This window comes from Elephantulus edwardii, unplaced genomic scaffold (assembly GCF_000299155.1).
Source record: "Elephantulus edwardii isolate Elephantulus edwardi_28Jun2011 unplaced genomic scaffold, EleEdw1.0 scaffold00183, whole genome shotgun sequence".
In the NCBI taxonomy this organism is placed as follows: Eukaryota; Metazoa; Chordata; class Mammalia; order Macroscelidea; family Macroscelididae; genus Elephantulus; species Elephantulus edwardii.
Window position 1 is genome coordinate 3,605,255 of NW_006399933.1, and position 17,768 is coordinate 3,623,022.

A 17,768-nucleotide genomic window follows, 5' to 3' on the forward strand; every position below is an offset into this window, starting at 1 on the left:
TAATCACATCATAACTTTACGTATCTGTATTCTTACTTGTTTATGATTTTTCTCATAAGTGCAATACTTTTCTGTTAGTTTGTGGTACTGAAAAAAATCTGTGGGGGCTGTGTTTGTGAAAGATGTGTTGCTCACCTTTGTGCCAAATGCCAGAAGAGTCACCCATAATGGACAAGAGTTAATAGAATTTTTTAATTAAGACAGACTGGGAAGCAGAATTGATCATCCACTTCTTAAATAGCAGGCCTATGAAAACCCTGTGAAAACAGAGGAACATGAATAGCTATAGTATTAGAGGTATAGCTTAGCTTAGAAGTCAATCAAAATGAGGAAAATCAGGTGCAAACATCCTTTATTAATTGGAACATGGAATATATACGGTATGAATGTTGGAAAACTAGAACTTGTGAAAAATAAGGTGTAACACATGAATATTGACATTCTTCTTGTTGTTAAGTGCCTTTGAGTCACAGGCAACTCATAGCGACCTTATGAAGGAGAGTCCTCAACACTTAGGTGCCTTTTATCTTCTCTCCAGGTCCATAGGGTTTCCGGAGGCAAGCTATTAGGGAAGTGGATGCAACTCCTCCTTCCAAGACATTCTAGGCATTAATATTAGTGAGATAACATAGACTGGGTTTGGCTACTTGAATCAATCATATAATATACTAGGCAGGAGCAAAAAAACTGAGTAATAATGATGGTGCAATAACAAGGTGGTGGTGACATCATTTGTTTCTGTTATTTTGTATATTGCTATGTGTTAGATTCAAGCTTATAGTCACCAGCAACAACAATTTACCAAAATTGTACTTGCAAGAATTTATTTAACCTAGTTGGTATGAAAATAATGTCAAACTCCTTGTTTATTAAGCATGCTTTAATACTAATCTAGATACTTATGCATTAAAACTCTATAAGCCTTTATTATACATAAGTTATTGTGTTCAGTTACCAAGGATATTTTTAAGCACAAAATATTTTATTCTCAAAAATCTTTGTCTAACTTAAGTGCAAGCAAACAAGGGGTTCTGATATAAACGTAGCCTGTCCATTTCTTTTTTTGTTAAAATTTTATTGGAACATGGCAACACCCATTCATTTACACGTTCTGTATAAACGCTTCAATGGTATAGCAATAGCATTTCATAGTTAAGACAGAGACCTGATGGTCCAAAAAGCCAAAGACTTGATCCTTTATGGAAAATTACGTTTGCTATACACCCCTTTCTCGATGACATATAACAACAACAACATACACCCCTTTATATAAAATGCTGTAATTCCTTAGGCTGTAATCCAACACTAATAGATTTTCAAAGTTACTTTTCTTTGTTGGCTTTCTGTTTACTTGAAGATTCTCAATTAAAATGAATTATGTGAATTTGTAACTATGTAATACCCTGAAAGTTTGCATATATTTTCTTATGGGTAATGAAGCATTTTTCCCCCTAATATTTTCCCTGACTTTATGCTGATTCATTGTTTATATTGAACTTACTTTAAAAAAAAAAACAGCTTTGGGAATAGCTTAATTACTTGTAGAGCATATTGTCATGCAGATTCTTGAATACATTTCTGAACAGTGCTTTTATTCCCTAAAGTATGTATTAGAATAAATTAAAATTGATGTGCTTTCATTATAAAGTGTAATTCATACAGCACTGCTAGCTAAAATGTTTGTTAGTCACTCTGTTTCAACTTCACTAATTTTATCCTCCTTTAAATGTACTCACTCGTTGTTGTCAGGTGCCTTCGAGTTGAGTGAGACTCATAGTAGCCCTCTGAACAATGGACCTGAACTCTGTACTACCCTGCACATCTTCATCGTCTCTGACGTACTTAAGTCCTTTACTTCAGTCACTGGGTCTATCTATCTCATTGGAGGACTTCCTCTCCTTTGTTAACCCTCATCTTTTCAAGCAAAATGTCCCTTCCAAGGAATAAACTCATTTAGCTACATATCTAAAGTATGAGAGGTGAAGCTTTGCCAGTCTTTGCCTCCAAAAAGCACTCTGGCTGCAATTTCTCCAAGACATAACATTTTGTTCTTTTGTTTAGGGATAGAAAAAAAAAAAAAAAACAGAAAAAATAAGATTGAGCAATTTTATTACACTAATCCTCTGCTGAGATAATTCTTAGGGAATTACCTCGCTGGCAGTTCAAATCCACCAGTGACTCAGAGGAAAGAAAAAAATGGACAATCCAGTGCTGTGGATTATAGCTTCCAAAAACCCACTGGGAAGTTAGCAACAAGTGAATTTTGACTCAAAAGGAATGAGTTTTTTTATTGAACCAACTTCTTATTTTTATATTTCCTGCTTTAGGAAGAATGTGCAAATTATGTTCGGGCTTTGCATCACTATAACAGAACACATCTTCTTACCTGTGGTACAGGAGCATTTGACCCACACTGTGCCTTTATCAGGGTTGGATATCATTTGCAGGTAAGTTTATTCCTATATTGTTCCCAGTAAAAGTAATACTTGAAATAACTTTAGGAGACATTTATGGCATTTCTGCTTGTTTTTGTTGTTGTTATGTGCCATTGAGTTGCTTGCGACTCATAGTGACCTTATCTACAATAGCCCTAAACTATGCTCTGTCCTGTGCCAATCGCACTGTCTCTGATACACCCATCCTGATTACCCCAGTCACTGAATCAATCCACCTCATAGAGGGCCTTCCCCTCCGGCACTGTCCCTCCACCCTCCCAAGCATGATGTCCCTCTCCAAGGACCGGTCTCTCCTCACAACATGTCCAAAGTATGTTAGACGGAGCCTCAGAATCCTTGCCTCCAAGGAGCCACCTGGTTTAACCATTTCTGCTTAGGAAATATGAAAGTATTTATAATATACTGACGTAATCTGCTTAAGAGAAATACTGTCTTTGTGAGCTTTTAAAATCCTTGTCAGCGATCACATCTATTGATGAGTTGATTCCTTATGTATTAATTCATTAAACAATGGTGATTTTTACAAATATTTCTTAATATTAAACTGTGTTCTCATTTGTGTTTTATCAGTTTGGAGATATATACTTATTATGGATTAAATTGTGTCCCTCAAAATGATATCTTGTGATAAAGCCCAAACCTCAGTATTGTACCTGTGAATGTGACCGTGCTTGAAAATGTTTTTAGAAGTTGTTATCAGTTAACATGAGTTCATTTCGAGGTGTGTTAGTACAATAAGAGTGATGTCTTTATGCTAAAGTTGTTGATGGTATGTGCTTTGAGTCAAAACCAACTCATAGATGGTCCTCCAGTGGATTTTAAGAGGCTGTAAACTTCACAGGAGTAGAAGATGCAGACAGACAGACAGAGGAGACTTAAGTTGAACATAAAGACAGTTATGCAACTATAAGATATGGAAGATCTACATCTACCTGTGGCTGAGAGAAACAAAGAGCATCTTTCTCTAGGTGACTTTGAAGAAAGAGATCATGACTTTGCTGACACCTTGATTTTAGATATCAAGACCCTACAAGGGACCCTGGTCCATAGGGAGTTCTGCTGCTAACCCAAAGTTTGTGCTGTGCTTCTCTGGACATTCAAATCTACCTGTGGCTCCTACCGAGAAAGAGAAATCTCTTCTTATGCAAACTATAGCCTCAGAAACCACACCAGGAAATATTAAAAGATGGAAGGAGTGTACAGAATCACATAAAGAATTGGCTGACAGAGAAGAATTTCAAGAACCAGCACATGATCAAGGGACAATGGTAAAGGAGGAAGTACAGGCTGCTCAGAAGGACTTGGCAAAAAATAAGGCCCCAGGAATTGATGGCATACTACGTTAGAGATTTCAATAAACAGATGCTGCCCTGAATATGCACAGCAGGTTGTGCCAAGAAATCTGTAGGATAACTACCTGGCCACCTGACTAGAAGAGTCAATATTTACTCCCATTCCAAAAAAGGGTGACCTGACAGAGTGAGGAAATTATCATACAATATCACACACAAGCAAAATCCTGCTGAAGATTATCCAAAAATGACTGGAACAATACATTGTCACAGAACTACCAGAATTACAAGATGAGTTTAAAAGAAGTCATGGCACTAGAGACATTATCACCAATGTCAGATGGATCTTGGCAGAAAGCAGAGAGTACCAGAAGAATGTCTATCTGTGTTTCATTGACTATGCAAAGACATCTGACTGTGTGGATCACAGCTGGTATGTTATAGATTGAATTGTGTCCCTTAAAATGATATCTGTGAATGTGGCCTTGCTTGAAAATGTTTTTTGAAGTTGTTAGTAATTAATAAGATAAGGTCATTTTGGAGTATGGTGTGTTAATACAAAATGAGTGATGTCTTTATACTAAAGTTGTTTGTGTTATATACACCAATTGTGTTGCACCAATTAATAACAAATTGTGGCAAACCTTGAGGAAAATGAGAATCCCAGAACACTTGATTGTGATCATGTGAAACCTATACTTGGACCAGGAAAGAATCCTCAGAACAGAGCAAGGAAATACTAAATAGTAAAAAAAAAAAGGAAAGGAGTGCATAAGGGATATGTCTTGTCTCTGTATCTTTTCAATTTATATACAGAACAGATTATTTAGAAGGCTGGGCTTTATGAGGAGAAATGTGGCATCAGGATTAAAGGAAGACTCGTCAACAACCTGTGTTATACAGATGACGCAACCTTTCTTGCTAAAACTGAGGTACTTTAGGCACATGTCCTGGAGGGACCAGTCCTTAGACAAGGACATCATTTATACTGGGAAGGTTGGAGGCACAGAGCAGGGGCGGGAGACCCCAGATGAGAAGGACTGATACAGTAACTAGGGAAATGGAGGTAGGTTTGTCTGAGTCAATGAGACTGGCTCAGGACAAGGCAGCCTACAGAGCTATTGTATACAGGTTTGCTATGAGTTGCAAGGACCTTGATGGCACATAACAGTAAAAATATGAGTCAATCCCGACTGCACAGCAATGAAATAGAGATAGAGAGTCCTTTGAACTATTAAATACTATATTCCTATTATTGTAAGCCACATAGTTTAGTGGAGTAGAAAATTAGTTTCAAAATTTTTTTGTTGCTATTGCTGTTCATATTTCCTTATTTTACCTTCATTTTCTGTTTTAATGTTAAATCTGTTATTTCATTTTCTAACCCTGGTTTATTTCAGTCATACTGCTTATGATTATATTTGCTAATTTATATTTGTTAAATTTGTTTGATTATTTGCATACATTTTTCTATAGTATGTGTAAGAGTTTATTTATTTTATATTTGTATTTCTTGAGTTAACTGAGATTCTTAGATCCATAAATTTACATTTTTAATCTAATTTGGAAAAATATAAAAAATTATTTAAACGGTATTTCTTCTTTTCCATTTATTCTAACATACACATTTTTGAATCATGCAGTGTTCCCTTGTTCTCTTGAGACAAAGTTTCTTTATCCAAGTATAGGTTTCACATGAGCACCATTAAATTTTCTGGACTCCCATTTTTCTCAATGTTAGCTATAATTTTTCATGATCCATGTCGTCAAATGCCTTTGCATAGTCAATAAAGCACAGATAGACTTTTTTCCTGATATTATATGTTTTCTGCTAGAATCCTTCAGTCATTAGCAATGATATCCCTGATGCCACAGCCTCTTCTAAACTCTGCTTGTATTTCTGGTAGTTCTCTATATATTATTCTAAGCATTTTTGGATGATCTTCAGCAATATTTTGCTTGCACATACTATTAATTATGTTGTTTAATAAGTTGCACATTCTCTTGAATCACTTTTCTTGGAAATATTAGCAAATATGGATCCCTTCCAGTCAGTTGTCTTCCAAATTTTCTGGCATGGATTAATAAATAGGTCCAGAGCCGTATCTGTTAGTTGAAACATGTCAGCTGGTAGCTCATTAGTTCCTGGGGCATAATTTTTTTTGCTAATGCCTTCGCTGCAGCATGAACATCTTCTGTCATTACCATTAGCTGTTGATCATGTGATACTTCCTAAAGTATTTCATTTTAACCAATTCTTTTTTGGTACAGTGACACTGTATATTCTCTCCATCTTCTCTTGAGGGTCAGGACTGTACCCACTCTCATTATCTATACAATCTGTATGCTTAACAAAACATTCTAGAAGCTTGATTCTGTGAAGAAGAATGTGGTATCAGGACCAGAGGAAGGCTCATCAGCAACCTGCATTATGTGGGTGACACAACCTTACTTGCTGTAAGTGAGAAAGATGTGAAGCCCTTACAGCAGGTAATCAGAGATTACAGCCTTCAATATGGATTTCATAAAAAAAAAAAAAAAAAAAAACCAACTCAAAAATTCTCCCTACTGGGCCAATCAACAACATAATGATAAAACATTGAAATTGTCATAGATTTTATCTTACTTGTATCTACAATCAATACCCTTCGTACCAGAAGTCAAAAGGTCAGGAAATATACTACATTGAGGACGTCTGCAGGCTGGGATCACTCCAAATTTCTGAGAAACAATGATATCAGTTTGAAGACTAAGGTGTGATTAATTCAGGCCATGGTCTTTTCAATCTCTTCCTATGCATAAACTGTTATATCTTACAAAAAGAGAAGGCAGTACTCCTTGAAGGCAAAGATGACAAAATTCATTTCACATACTTTGAGTATATTGTTAGGCGAGACATAATGCAGAAACGATGACGATGGCACAGGCTAGGACAGGGTTTTAGTTCAGTTGTTCATAGGGTCACTATGACTTAACAGCACCTAACAACAGCATACATTAGACTTCAGGGAATTAGCCACAGATAATTGGGGATCTGTTCACTTTTATTCAGTCTTCCCCCTGCTCTTTTTCATATTGGATACATTCTACTGATTTATATGCAAGTTAGTTAATTCTTTCTTCTGAAGTCACAGACCTGTGGTTAACCTATTCTGTTTAAGTTTTGTGTGTGAGACAAAGCTTTGCCATCTTTGCCTCCAAGTAGCACTCTGGTAGCACCTCCTCTATGACATATCTGTTTGTTCATTTGGAAGTCCATGGGATATTAAGTACTCTTTGCAACACCACAGTTTAGAGGTGCCCATTCTTCTTCCATTCTTATTAATTGTACACCTTGCAGATGCATAGCATGTAACTGAAAAGACCATGGCCTGAATCAGGTACAATGAACAGCAGATAAAAGTATTTTTCAGTATTATTGACATTGTTTTCATTCACAAGTACATACCAAGCAGTTTAGGGTCAGCCAAACGTTTTGAAGATAGAACTCCTTTTTCAGTTTCTGCATATCACTTTCACTTTCCAGCCAATGTTTAAAGGTACTAACCTCTAAAGCACTTTCCTTTAACTTTCCAAGCTTTTCACACACTTTCAAAACGGTATTATCTTCCTAAATGAAAAAAGGTTCTAGTTTTCTCTGAAATATTCTCCAGGGATTTCAAATCATTTTTTTCAAAAAATGTTTTTAAAATTAGCTTGATATTATTATCTAAAGACTATCCTCAATATCTTATTACAAGCTACATTTACATTAGAAGTGGAACTCCATGGAATTAATTTACATATTGTAATAGTGAATTTGTTGATCTCAAGAATTTATCTAAATATAAAAGATTATAGAAAACCTAGTTTTTTTAAAAAATTGGCATATATGTCATAAGTGGAAGTTGGAGATTCATGAATGAAAGACTTTTTCCTAAAATGCTGTTTGAAGGTTTGATGGAATTTTACACAATGGAATGAGAAGTTGGAAATTATTGTAGATAAAAACCCTATTCAACAAGTTTATCTAAGTATGTCTGCTGGCATTAGCCTACTTGTTTGTGAAACATTAGAAAAAAATTCAGACAAGCCTTCTGAAATTTTAATGCCAGACAGAGCTATTCTGTGCTTATTCCTAAAAACAGTACCTTGAAGGCATTTGAGTGGAGTTTTTTGGTTGACATAATATATTAATTGTTAGTGATACTTAGGGTTGTTTCAAGAAGAGAAAGACAAAGGTCAAGAGAAATTAAAGGAGGCTATTCTAATCACCCTGGTGAGAGACCATGATGATTTTCAACAGTGTTGTTGCAAGATCAAAGTAAGGAAGTGTAGATTTCATCACTTAGCATTTGATTGGATGTTGTAGTTGAAAATAAATTTCAAAACAATTCTAATTTTACTCCTTGATGATTCAGAAGAGCACGATGTAACAGTATAGAAAGAGGCAAGGAGACATAGATTATTGAGAGGATATAGTGAATTCTCAGTATTTCTGTTTTGTCTCTTGATTTCCATTTGCCAGAATTTAGAAAATTTAATCTGGTGCTTAAAAGAGGGTGTTATCAGAATAAACTAAATTATTGAACACAGTGGCATCAGGATTGGACAAAGACTCATCAACAACCTCCGTTACACAGATGACACAACCTTGCTTGCTGAAACTGAGGAGGGCCTGAAATATTTGTTTCAGAGGGTCAAGGACTGTAATCTACAATATGGATTGAAACTCAATATAAGAAGACAAAGATTCTTACCGCTAGACCAATTCATGATAGATGGAGAACAGATTGAGATTATTAATAATTTCAGCTTGCTTGGTTTCACAATCAACACTCTTAGCACCAGGAGTCAGGAAATCAAAAGATTTATTGTGTTGGGGGAAAAAGCCAGGGAACTCTCCAGAATGCTAAACTCTACAGACTCAGGTGCACCTTTGCAATTATTAGTTATGCACCAGAGTGCTGAACAATGGCCCAGGAGGACAGAAGAAGAATTGATGCTTTTTTGTTGTAGTGATAAAGGAGAGTATTGAAAATATCACTGACTATCAAGAAAACAAACATGTCTGTCCTGGAGGGGGTGAAGCCAAACTTCTCCTTGGAGGCAAGGATTTCGAGATTCTTTCTCACATACTTTGGGCACATTTTCAGGAGGGGCCAGTCCTTGGAGAAGGACATCATGCTTGGAAAGATAGAGGGATAGCATGGGAGAGGAAGATCCTGGATGAAACGGATTGACACAGTAATGGGGTAATTAGGCAGGTGTGTCAGAAGCAGTGGGATTGGCTCGGGATAGAACATGGTTGTGAGCTATTGTGTATAGGGCTCTATGAATCATGGTCGACTTGACGGCACATAACAACAACAAAAATTCATTAAATTGTTTCTGTGAAATTCCCTTCTCTCTCTCTCTCTCCCCTCTGCCCTGACCCCTCTCCCTTCTCTCTATCCCCCTCCCCTCTCACTTTCTGTCTCTTACTCTCACTTTATTCAAATAACATGAAAAATGGCATTAGGTGAGAAATGAATGGCTGGCGAGTATCAAAGTGGGTGCATAATAAGCGGATAAAGTGGTTAAAGCGGATCAGGTAATTACAAATTCAAAATAATAAATGTAATGGAATAAATGTTTTAAAATGATAGTTAAGAATCTTCAATGTCAAAGAGCATTCTGGGGAAAAGAGAATATAAGTAATAAGAAAATAGAGTGTAGATTATAAAAGTACTGATATAATAAAACAAAGATGGTAGTATTGGCTGTTTAAGCAACAAGTGGAGAGAGAGCTAAAGAAAATAAATATGAGAAAGCATACAGAAAATATTATTGTATGGAAATGAGTTTTTTCTTAGACTAGCAGATTAACATATCAAATAAGACCTTGAGATCACTTACCTTTCAGATTGAAGATGTTGATTGGGTAGTGAGCAAATTTCTGTAGAAAAGGGACAGAGTTATATTCAGTGATGATACCTTGCTGACAGTTGGATATAACAGCTTACCTTTCAAGAAATATATGCAGATTTTGAAATTACCATACACATTCATATAAACTGCCATCTTCCACGAGAATATCATTATCTAGGAAGAGAATTTTAGTATAAAGGGAAAAATCACTGCTTTTCAAACAAAGGTAAACCTATATTTGAAAGACAGGTATGAGATTAACAAAGAGTGATCATGAAATTCAAGGCAACAAAGAGTGTGAAATAGTATAGACATGAAGGAGTTCTTTCTAGTAATTGAAGTCCCAAAGGGTCAAGGCATTTATTGGACATAGATGTAAATTTTGAATGCACTTCTGAGAGAAGCATTAGTGGAATAGCAATTTCTCAAATCAAGATTACCTGTGGATGAAGAGAGGCAAATTAGGAATTGAGAAAATATAAAACTTTGCAGAGTAACAAGATGATAGAAAGGAAGAGGGTGAAATCACAGGAGGAAAAAGAATGAGACAGGATTCATGGGAGAAAAAGTACAAATAAAAATGATGTGATTAGATGTGGAAGACTCTGATCTCATACAAATTTGGCCCATAGAAACATTGTACATATGATCCTTTTCATGTTGATTTGATAAGTTGGAAACAAATTAATTCATTATTTACTGATAATGAGGGATAAACATAAAGCTTATTAGGGGTTCCAAGTGCTCAGTTTCCATATGGTATGAATAGTATCCAGAATATTCCACAAGACAAAAACCAATCCATCTCATTGAGGGTTATCTTATTTTCTTCCCTCTATTTTATCAAGCATAATGTCTTTCTTCAGGTACTGGTTCCTCCTTATGCCCAAATTATGTGAGACAAAGTGTCACCACCATCACATCTAAAGAACATTCTGGCTGCACTTTCAAGAGAAATTTCTCTTGATAGTCCATGACATGTTTTAAATTCTTTGCTAGCAGAACAATTCAAAAGCATCAGTTCTGTGGTCTTCCTCAATTTTCAGATTCATATATGAAGCAAGTGAAAAATATATGCATCAGGACAGATGCACCTTAGATTGCGAAGTGACATTGTTGCTCTTTAAAGAATTGGCAACAGTTTTACCAGATACAATACCTATGATTTCTTCATTGCTGCTTCCATGGGTGTTTATTGTAGATGCAAGTAAAATTAAATCTTTGGCACCTTCAGATTTTTTCTCTGTTTATTATGCTATTGTTCATTAATCCAGTTGTGAGGATGTATTTTTTTCATATTGCAAGTGTAATCTATACTAAAGACTATAGTCCTTTAATATCATCAATCGATCCTTCAAGTCTGCATTTTCAGGAAGCAAGCAAGGTTGTGAGTTACTCCACTATCATGCTCCTTAAAATCCTGTCTCTATCATTTGGCTGAAATGTGAACAGCACGGGTGAGTTTTGTTCCATTTTTAAAGTGTAACTAGGGTCATGCTCTCAGGTTCCTCCAGCCTACATTTCGCAGGTTGTGAATCAGTCTGCATCCACTCCTGGTGTCACTGGATTCTTCATTTAGCCTGGTCTCACAGATATTTGCTCAGAACACAATGGGATAAATATGGTGAAAAGGTACAACCATGACACAAAGTTTTCCTTATTTTAAACCACATAATATCCCATATTGTGTTAAAGCAAAGGATTTTTGGTCTATGTATATTTGCTATGTGAACATAATTAAGTGTTCTAGAATTATTATTCCTTTACAGTAGTATCATCCATCATTTGTTAATGTACTATTAATAGTCCTTTAAGAGATAAGGCCATTTTTAGAAAATTAAATAGTTGAAGAAGGCTATTTCCAATTTCATATCACTTTGTATAAGTACATTTTATGTTACATAGCATTAGCATATTCAAGTAGTTATTATATTTGGAAAAATATTATGTATCTGGCTCACCAAGTATTAGTTGTTTTCTATATTGTTCCTTCTATGTTCCTTACTTAAAATTTTACAGTAATGGTGATAGGAAAGGCACTATTATAATCCCCAGGGTTATAAAAGGAGAACATTACACTCTCACAAGGAACTAGCAGCCTATTATTTTTGTGATTTTTAAAATCTCCAAGGATGTTTTAAAATGTCTTGGAAGAAAGGGCTTGTTCCTCCAGGCTCTTCTCTCTTGTCAATTCTAATGTGGAAAGCTGGTTAAATGATTTCCTGGTAGGAAGGAAAACAGAACTCTCACACTAGTTTTATCTCAGAATGATTTATATGAAAGCTCCCCGAATGGCAGAGGCTTGATAAACTTCACTTTCTCCTCACTGTTTCACACCATCTAAGTGTGTGAGGTACTTAGAAGAAACCGTGCCTCCAGCACCACGTGCCTGTGAGCAGAGAGAGAAGGTGCAGACAGAAGTAGGGCTCTGCTTATGTTGCCGGGCAGCTTTCCTGCAGCCCACTGGGGAATTAGGAGAGGCTCATGATGGGCCAGGAGCTGTAAGTAATTAAAGAACTATCAGCTCTAATCCACAGAGAGCAATGGGCTCTGCTGTGAGGACTTCTTCTTCCCATTTAAAAAAATATTAATATCAAGAGGAAATCTGCAAAATAGAAAGTGAAGCCTCTCCAGTGCCAATTTTTATCCATCTCTTCCTAAACATGCCTTTGTTAATAGTTTGATGTTTATTCTGTTGAAGATATGTGTGTGCTGGTTGTGTATACATGTGTTTTAACAAAACCACCTAATATTAAAGTTGCCCGTTTGTTTCTCTTCTTCCAAAAAAAATGTATCACTGGCAGCAATGCGTGTGTGTGCGTGCACACGCACGCGCGCGCACACACACACACACATGCACACAGATGCACACCTAGTTTTCTTTAGGTGATCTGAAGCTTGCCCTGTCCTGTGCCATCCACACCATCTCTGATGTGATTGACATTGTTACAGTCACTGTGTCCATCCATCTTCGTAGTAAGATACATACAAAAACTATGTTGCATTCACTTAAATGGCCATATTTTAGTGCCAGGATGGATGATAATGTGTTTAATGAGGTGATTTGATTTTACTGTTAATTCAGAGCTTATAGTGTGCAAAGTGTGGTGGTGAGTGATTGGGGACCTGAAGGCAAATGAGCTGGTCCTGGCTGTCGCCCAGAAAGCATTCAGGTCTCTTTGGTTTGATCAGATGTTATAAACTGGCAGCCATATGCCTGATTCAGCTCACAGATGCACTTTGTGTGTCAGGCAGTGTTTCTTGTTTGTTTTCTTTTAGAGGGCCGTTTAGGAAATGGTAGGTTTCACATAATAAATTGAGATTTCCATGGGACACATATGAAAAGAATACGTTGGTGCTAAGTGGTTGTAGTCTGGTCCAACATGAGGCCATGTGCATAATAATCTTCTCCAGTTCCCGTCACCCTCACAATGTAACTTAAAGGCAGTCTCCCTACAGTCTGCCGTCTCCACCTGGCCCTGATATGCATTTACATTTGTTATCTCAGCACTAGAAGGATTATAATCTTACTCAAAACCTGTAAACAGAATCTGCTGATTAATAACCATAGGATAAATGCATGGAATAAAAAAAAAAACACAACCCGTAAGAGTACTTTTCTATCCTTTATAGTATGAATGAAGTATACCATGAAGAATTAAGGCATCTTTTATGTATATGCTTTTGTTAAATTAGGAAAGAGTACAGAGGTTTTTCTTTTAAAAAAGAATACCCATTACTATTACCATTATGAATTTTCACAAATTGAACACACTTAGGTAACTAGCCAGATCACATACCTACGTTCACATGTGTCATTCCCTTGACGGCTCTGAGTGTCTGACATTCACCTTCTAGTGAATCTGAACCCAAGGGCCATAGACTAATTGGGGAACCAAGCCATGAATGGCTCAGTTAGAAATTATGGACAAATACATCTGGTTAAGCACTTGGGACTACACTGAGCTAAGACTTTTCATAAATATTCTGCTATTAATCTTAGCAGGACAAGTTATGAAAACAATCAAGTAGAACTCATAGCTACACTATGAATAACAGATCTGAACTGTGTCCTTCCTATCCTGTGCCATCCTCATCATCTCTGACATATTTGAGCCCATGATACAAAGTACTCCTTTAAAGAGATGATGAGATTTTGTCTCTTGGACTTTAAACATGTTATCAGAGCAAGGAAACTGCACGGTTCAAAATCAGGAAAGGATTGCATCAGGGATGTATCCTGTGGGGAACAGATTATAGCAGAGTCTGGACTTTATGAAGAGGAATGTGGCTTCAGGACTGGAGGAAGACTTATCAATAACCTATATTGTCCAGATGACACAACTTTGCTTGCTGAAACTAAGGAGGGTCTATAGCATTTGCTGCAGAGGATCAAGGACTGTAGTTTTCAAAATAAACTGAACTTCAAGAAAACAAGAATTTCTCACCACTGGGCCAATTGGCATCATGATAAATGGAGAAAACAATGAGATTATTAACAATTTCAACTTACTTGAGTCCACAATCAACACTCTTGGCATCAGCAACAGCAAATTTAAAAAAAAAAAAACCACAAACCCACAAAAACCAAATTGCATTATGAAAATCTGCTGTCAGGGACCTTTCCAGAGTGCTAAAGAGCAAAAATGTCAGTCTGGAGACTAAGGTGTGCCTGATCCAGGCCATAGTCTTTGAAATTATCTGTAATTCATCAGAGAGCTGGACAATCACTAAAGAAGTCAGAAGAAGAATTGATGCCTCTGAGTTGTGTTGCTGGAGGAGAATATTGAACATAACATGGACTGTCAAGAGAATTAACAGTTGTGTCCTGGAGAGGGTGAAGCCAAGCTGTTCTTTGAAGGCAAGGATTTTGAGCCTCCATCTCACATGCTTTGGGCATGTTGCTCAGAGGAACCAGTTCTTAGACAAGGACATCGACAGCACAGGACAGGAAAACTTTGGATGAGATGGATTGATACAGTAACTGGGGTAATGAGGATAGGTGTGTCAGAGATAGTGAATTTGACCAGGGATAGAGCAGGGTTCAGAGCTATTGTATGTAGGGTCTCTATGTGTCGTGGTAGATTCTACCGCACAAAACAACAATGGTCAGCACTAACCAATCCCTGGAGAAGGACATTACTCTTAGAAAAGTCTTTATAAGGACACAGAGTTGAGGAAAACTCTTAATTCTACAAAATGACAGATGGTGGCAAAAATGTACTTAAACAACAACAATTATGAAGATTGTGTATGACCGACCAATGGTTTATTTTTTTTTCCTATTGTACATAATGCAAAAACGATTAGAACAGCACATCAGTAGAGAACTGCCGGAAGTCCAGGCTGGATTTAGAAGGGGTCATGGTACTAGGGATATTGTTGTGGGTGTTAGATGGATCTTGGCTGAAAGCAGAGAATACCAGAAGAATGTCTATCTGTGTTTCATTGATTATGCAAAGGCATTTGACTGTGTGGATCATAACAAACTGTGGCTGACTCTGAGAAGAATGGGAATCCCAGAACATTTAATTGTGCTAATACGAAACCTATACTTAGACCAAGAGGCAGTAGTCAGAACAGAGCAGGGTAACACTGCATGGTTCAAAATTGGGAAGGGTGTACGCCAGGGATGCATCCTGTCTCCATACCTTTTCAACATGTATGCAGAGCAGATTATCCGAGAAGCTGGGCTCTATGAGGAGAATTGTGGCATCAGGATTGGTGGAAGGTCTATTAACAATCTCCGTTATGCAGATGACACAACCCTGCTTGCTGAAACTGAGGAGGACCTCATGCACTTGCTGCAAAGGGTCAAGGACTGCAGCCTTCAGTATGGACTAAGGCTCAATGTCAAGAAGACAAAGATTCTAGCCACTGGACCAATTGGCAGCATCAGGATGGATGACGAAGAGACTGAGAGTGTTCACAGCTTCAGTTTGCTCAGCTCCACAGTCAACACTCTTGGCACCAGCAGTCAGGAAATCAAAAAGCGTATCGCGATGGGAAGGTCTGCTGTTAGGGACCTCTCTAAGGTACTCAGGAGCAACAGTGTCTCTCTGGAGACTAAGGTGCACCTGATACAGGCCATGGTATTTGCAATCGCTTGTTATGCATCAGAGAGCTGGACAATGACTAGGGAGGACAGAAGGAGCGTGGATGCTTTTGAGCTGTGGTGCTGGAGAAGGGTACTGAATGTACCCTGGACTGCCAGGAAAACAAACGGATTTGTCTTGGAGAGGATTAAACCAAGCTACTCCTTGGAGGCAAGGATTCTGGGGCTTCGTCTGACATACTTTGGACATGTTGCCAGGAGGGACGGATCCTTGGAGAGGGACATCATGCTTGGGAGGGTTGAGGGACAACGCAGGAGGGGAAGACCCTATATGAGATGGATTGATTCGGTGACTGGGGTAATCGGGATGGGTGTGTCAGAGGCGGTGCGGTTGGCGCAGGATAGAGCAGGGTTTAGGGCTGTTGTGCATAGGGTCGCTATGAGTCGGAAACGACTCGACAGCACATAACAACAACAACAACAACATTGTACATAAGGGAACCCTAGTGATTTACTGGTTAAGAATTGTGCTGCTGATACAAAGGTATGCAGTTCTAATCTACCAGCTGCTACACTGGAGAAAGAAGAATGATCTCCTTCCATGAGATTTACTGCCTCTGAAAATCAACCAGAGGATCAGCTTGGATTGGTTCTGACTCAACAGTGCATAAACCCAACAACATCGTATATAGGGTCACTATGAGTTGGGATGGATTTAAGGGTACCCCAAAACAACAAAAATGATGTAAATAGCATTCAGATATAGAAATAGAACTTCAGCAGCACACAGGGATTTTGACTGTCCTCCTTTTCAGTTACCTCCACTCAAGTAAGCACTATTCTGACTTGTATCAGTATAAAAGTTTTCTGGGTTTCTTTGAATAATAGAGTAAAATTAATCTATATTACGTGTAGTTGTAGGAAGAAGAATCAGTAGTTGGAAAACATGGACTTGGTGACAGAAATGAAGCTGGAGATAAAATGATTGAATTTTGCACAATGACTTATTCATTGCAAATACATTTTTTAAGAGACATAAACGTAGATTATACACATGGATTTCACCTGATGGTATGCATAGGAATCAGATCAATTACATCTGTGGAAAAAAAAAACTCTGGAGAAGCTCAATATCAGCTGTGAAAACTAGGCCAGGAGCTGATTGTGGAACAGACCACCAACTACTCATATGCAAGTTCAAGGTAAAGCTGTGGAAAATTAAACCGAATCCACAGGAGCCAAAATATGACTTTAAATTCATACCACCTGAATTTCAGAATCATCTCAGGAACAGGTTTCAGGCCTTGAACACTAATGAATGAAAACCAGATGAGTTGTGGGAGGATGTTAAATGTATCATCCAGGAAGAGTGCAAGCGGTAATTACAAAGACAGAAGAGGAAGAAAAGACCAAAATGGATGTCAGAAGAAACTCTGAAGATTGCACTGGAACGTAGAGAAGCCAAAGCACAAGGAAGAATCCAAGACACTAAAGAGCTGAACAGAAGATTCCAAAAGGCAGCACAGAATGACAAAGCAAAATATAACAATGAAATGTGCGAGGAGCAAGAGTCAGAAAATCAAAAGGGCCGAACTTGTTCAGCATTTCTTAAGCTCAAGGAACTGAAGAACAAGTTCAAACCTCGAGTTGCAACAATCAAGGATGCTTTAAGCAGAATGTTAAATGATCCAGGAGGTATCAAAAGAAGATGGTAGTAGTATACTGAGTCATTGTATCGAAAGGAATTGGCAGATACAGAAGAATTTAATGAAACAGCACTTGAGCCAGAGCCTATGGTGATGGAGGCAGAAGTTCAAGCTGCTTTGAAGAAAATAGCAAAACATATGCTCCCCAGAATAGATGGTATACCAATTGACATATTTCAGGTAACAGATGCTGCACCAAGTTGTGCCAAGAAATCTAGAGAACAACCACTTGGCCAACTGACTGGAAGAGGTCTATATTTGTTCCCATCCCAAAGAAGGGCGACCCAACTGAGTGTAGAAACTACAGAACAATATCATTGATTCCACATGCAAGCAAGATTCTACTGAAGATTATCCAAAAACAACTGGA

At 37.6% G+C, this 17,768-nt stretch overlaps 1 protein-coding gene across 1 annotated transcript in view; it reads left to right on the forward strand.

Annotated features, from left to right (window-relative positions):
- SEMA3E (sema domain, immunoglobulin domain (Ig), short basic domain, secreted, (semaphorin) 3E) overlaps positions 1-17,768 on the forward strand; it is a 333,719-nt gene that overhangs the window by 216,330 nt on the left and 99,621 nt on the right. Inside the window, exon 4 of the mRNA XM_006896142.1 lies at positions 2,328-2,447. Within this exon, the coding sequence (XP_006896204.1) occupies positions 2,328-2,447 (120 nt within the window). The remainder of the gene's footprint in view (positions 1-2,327; positions 2,448-17,768) is intronic.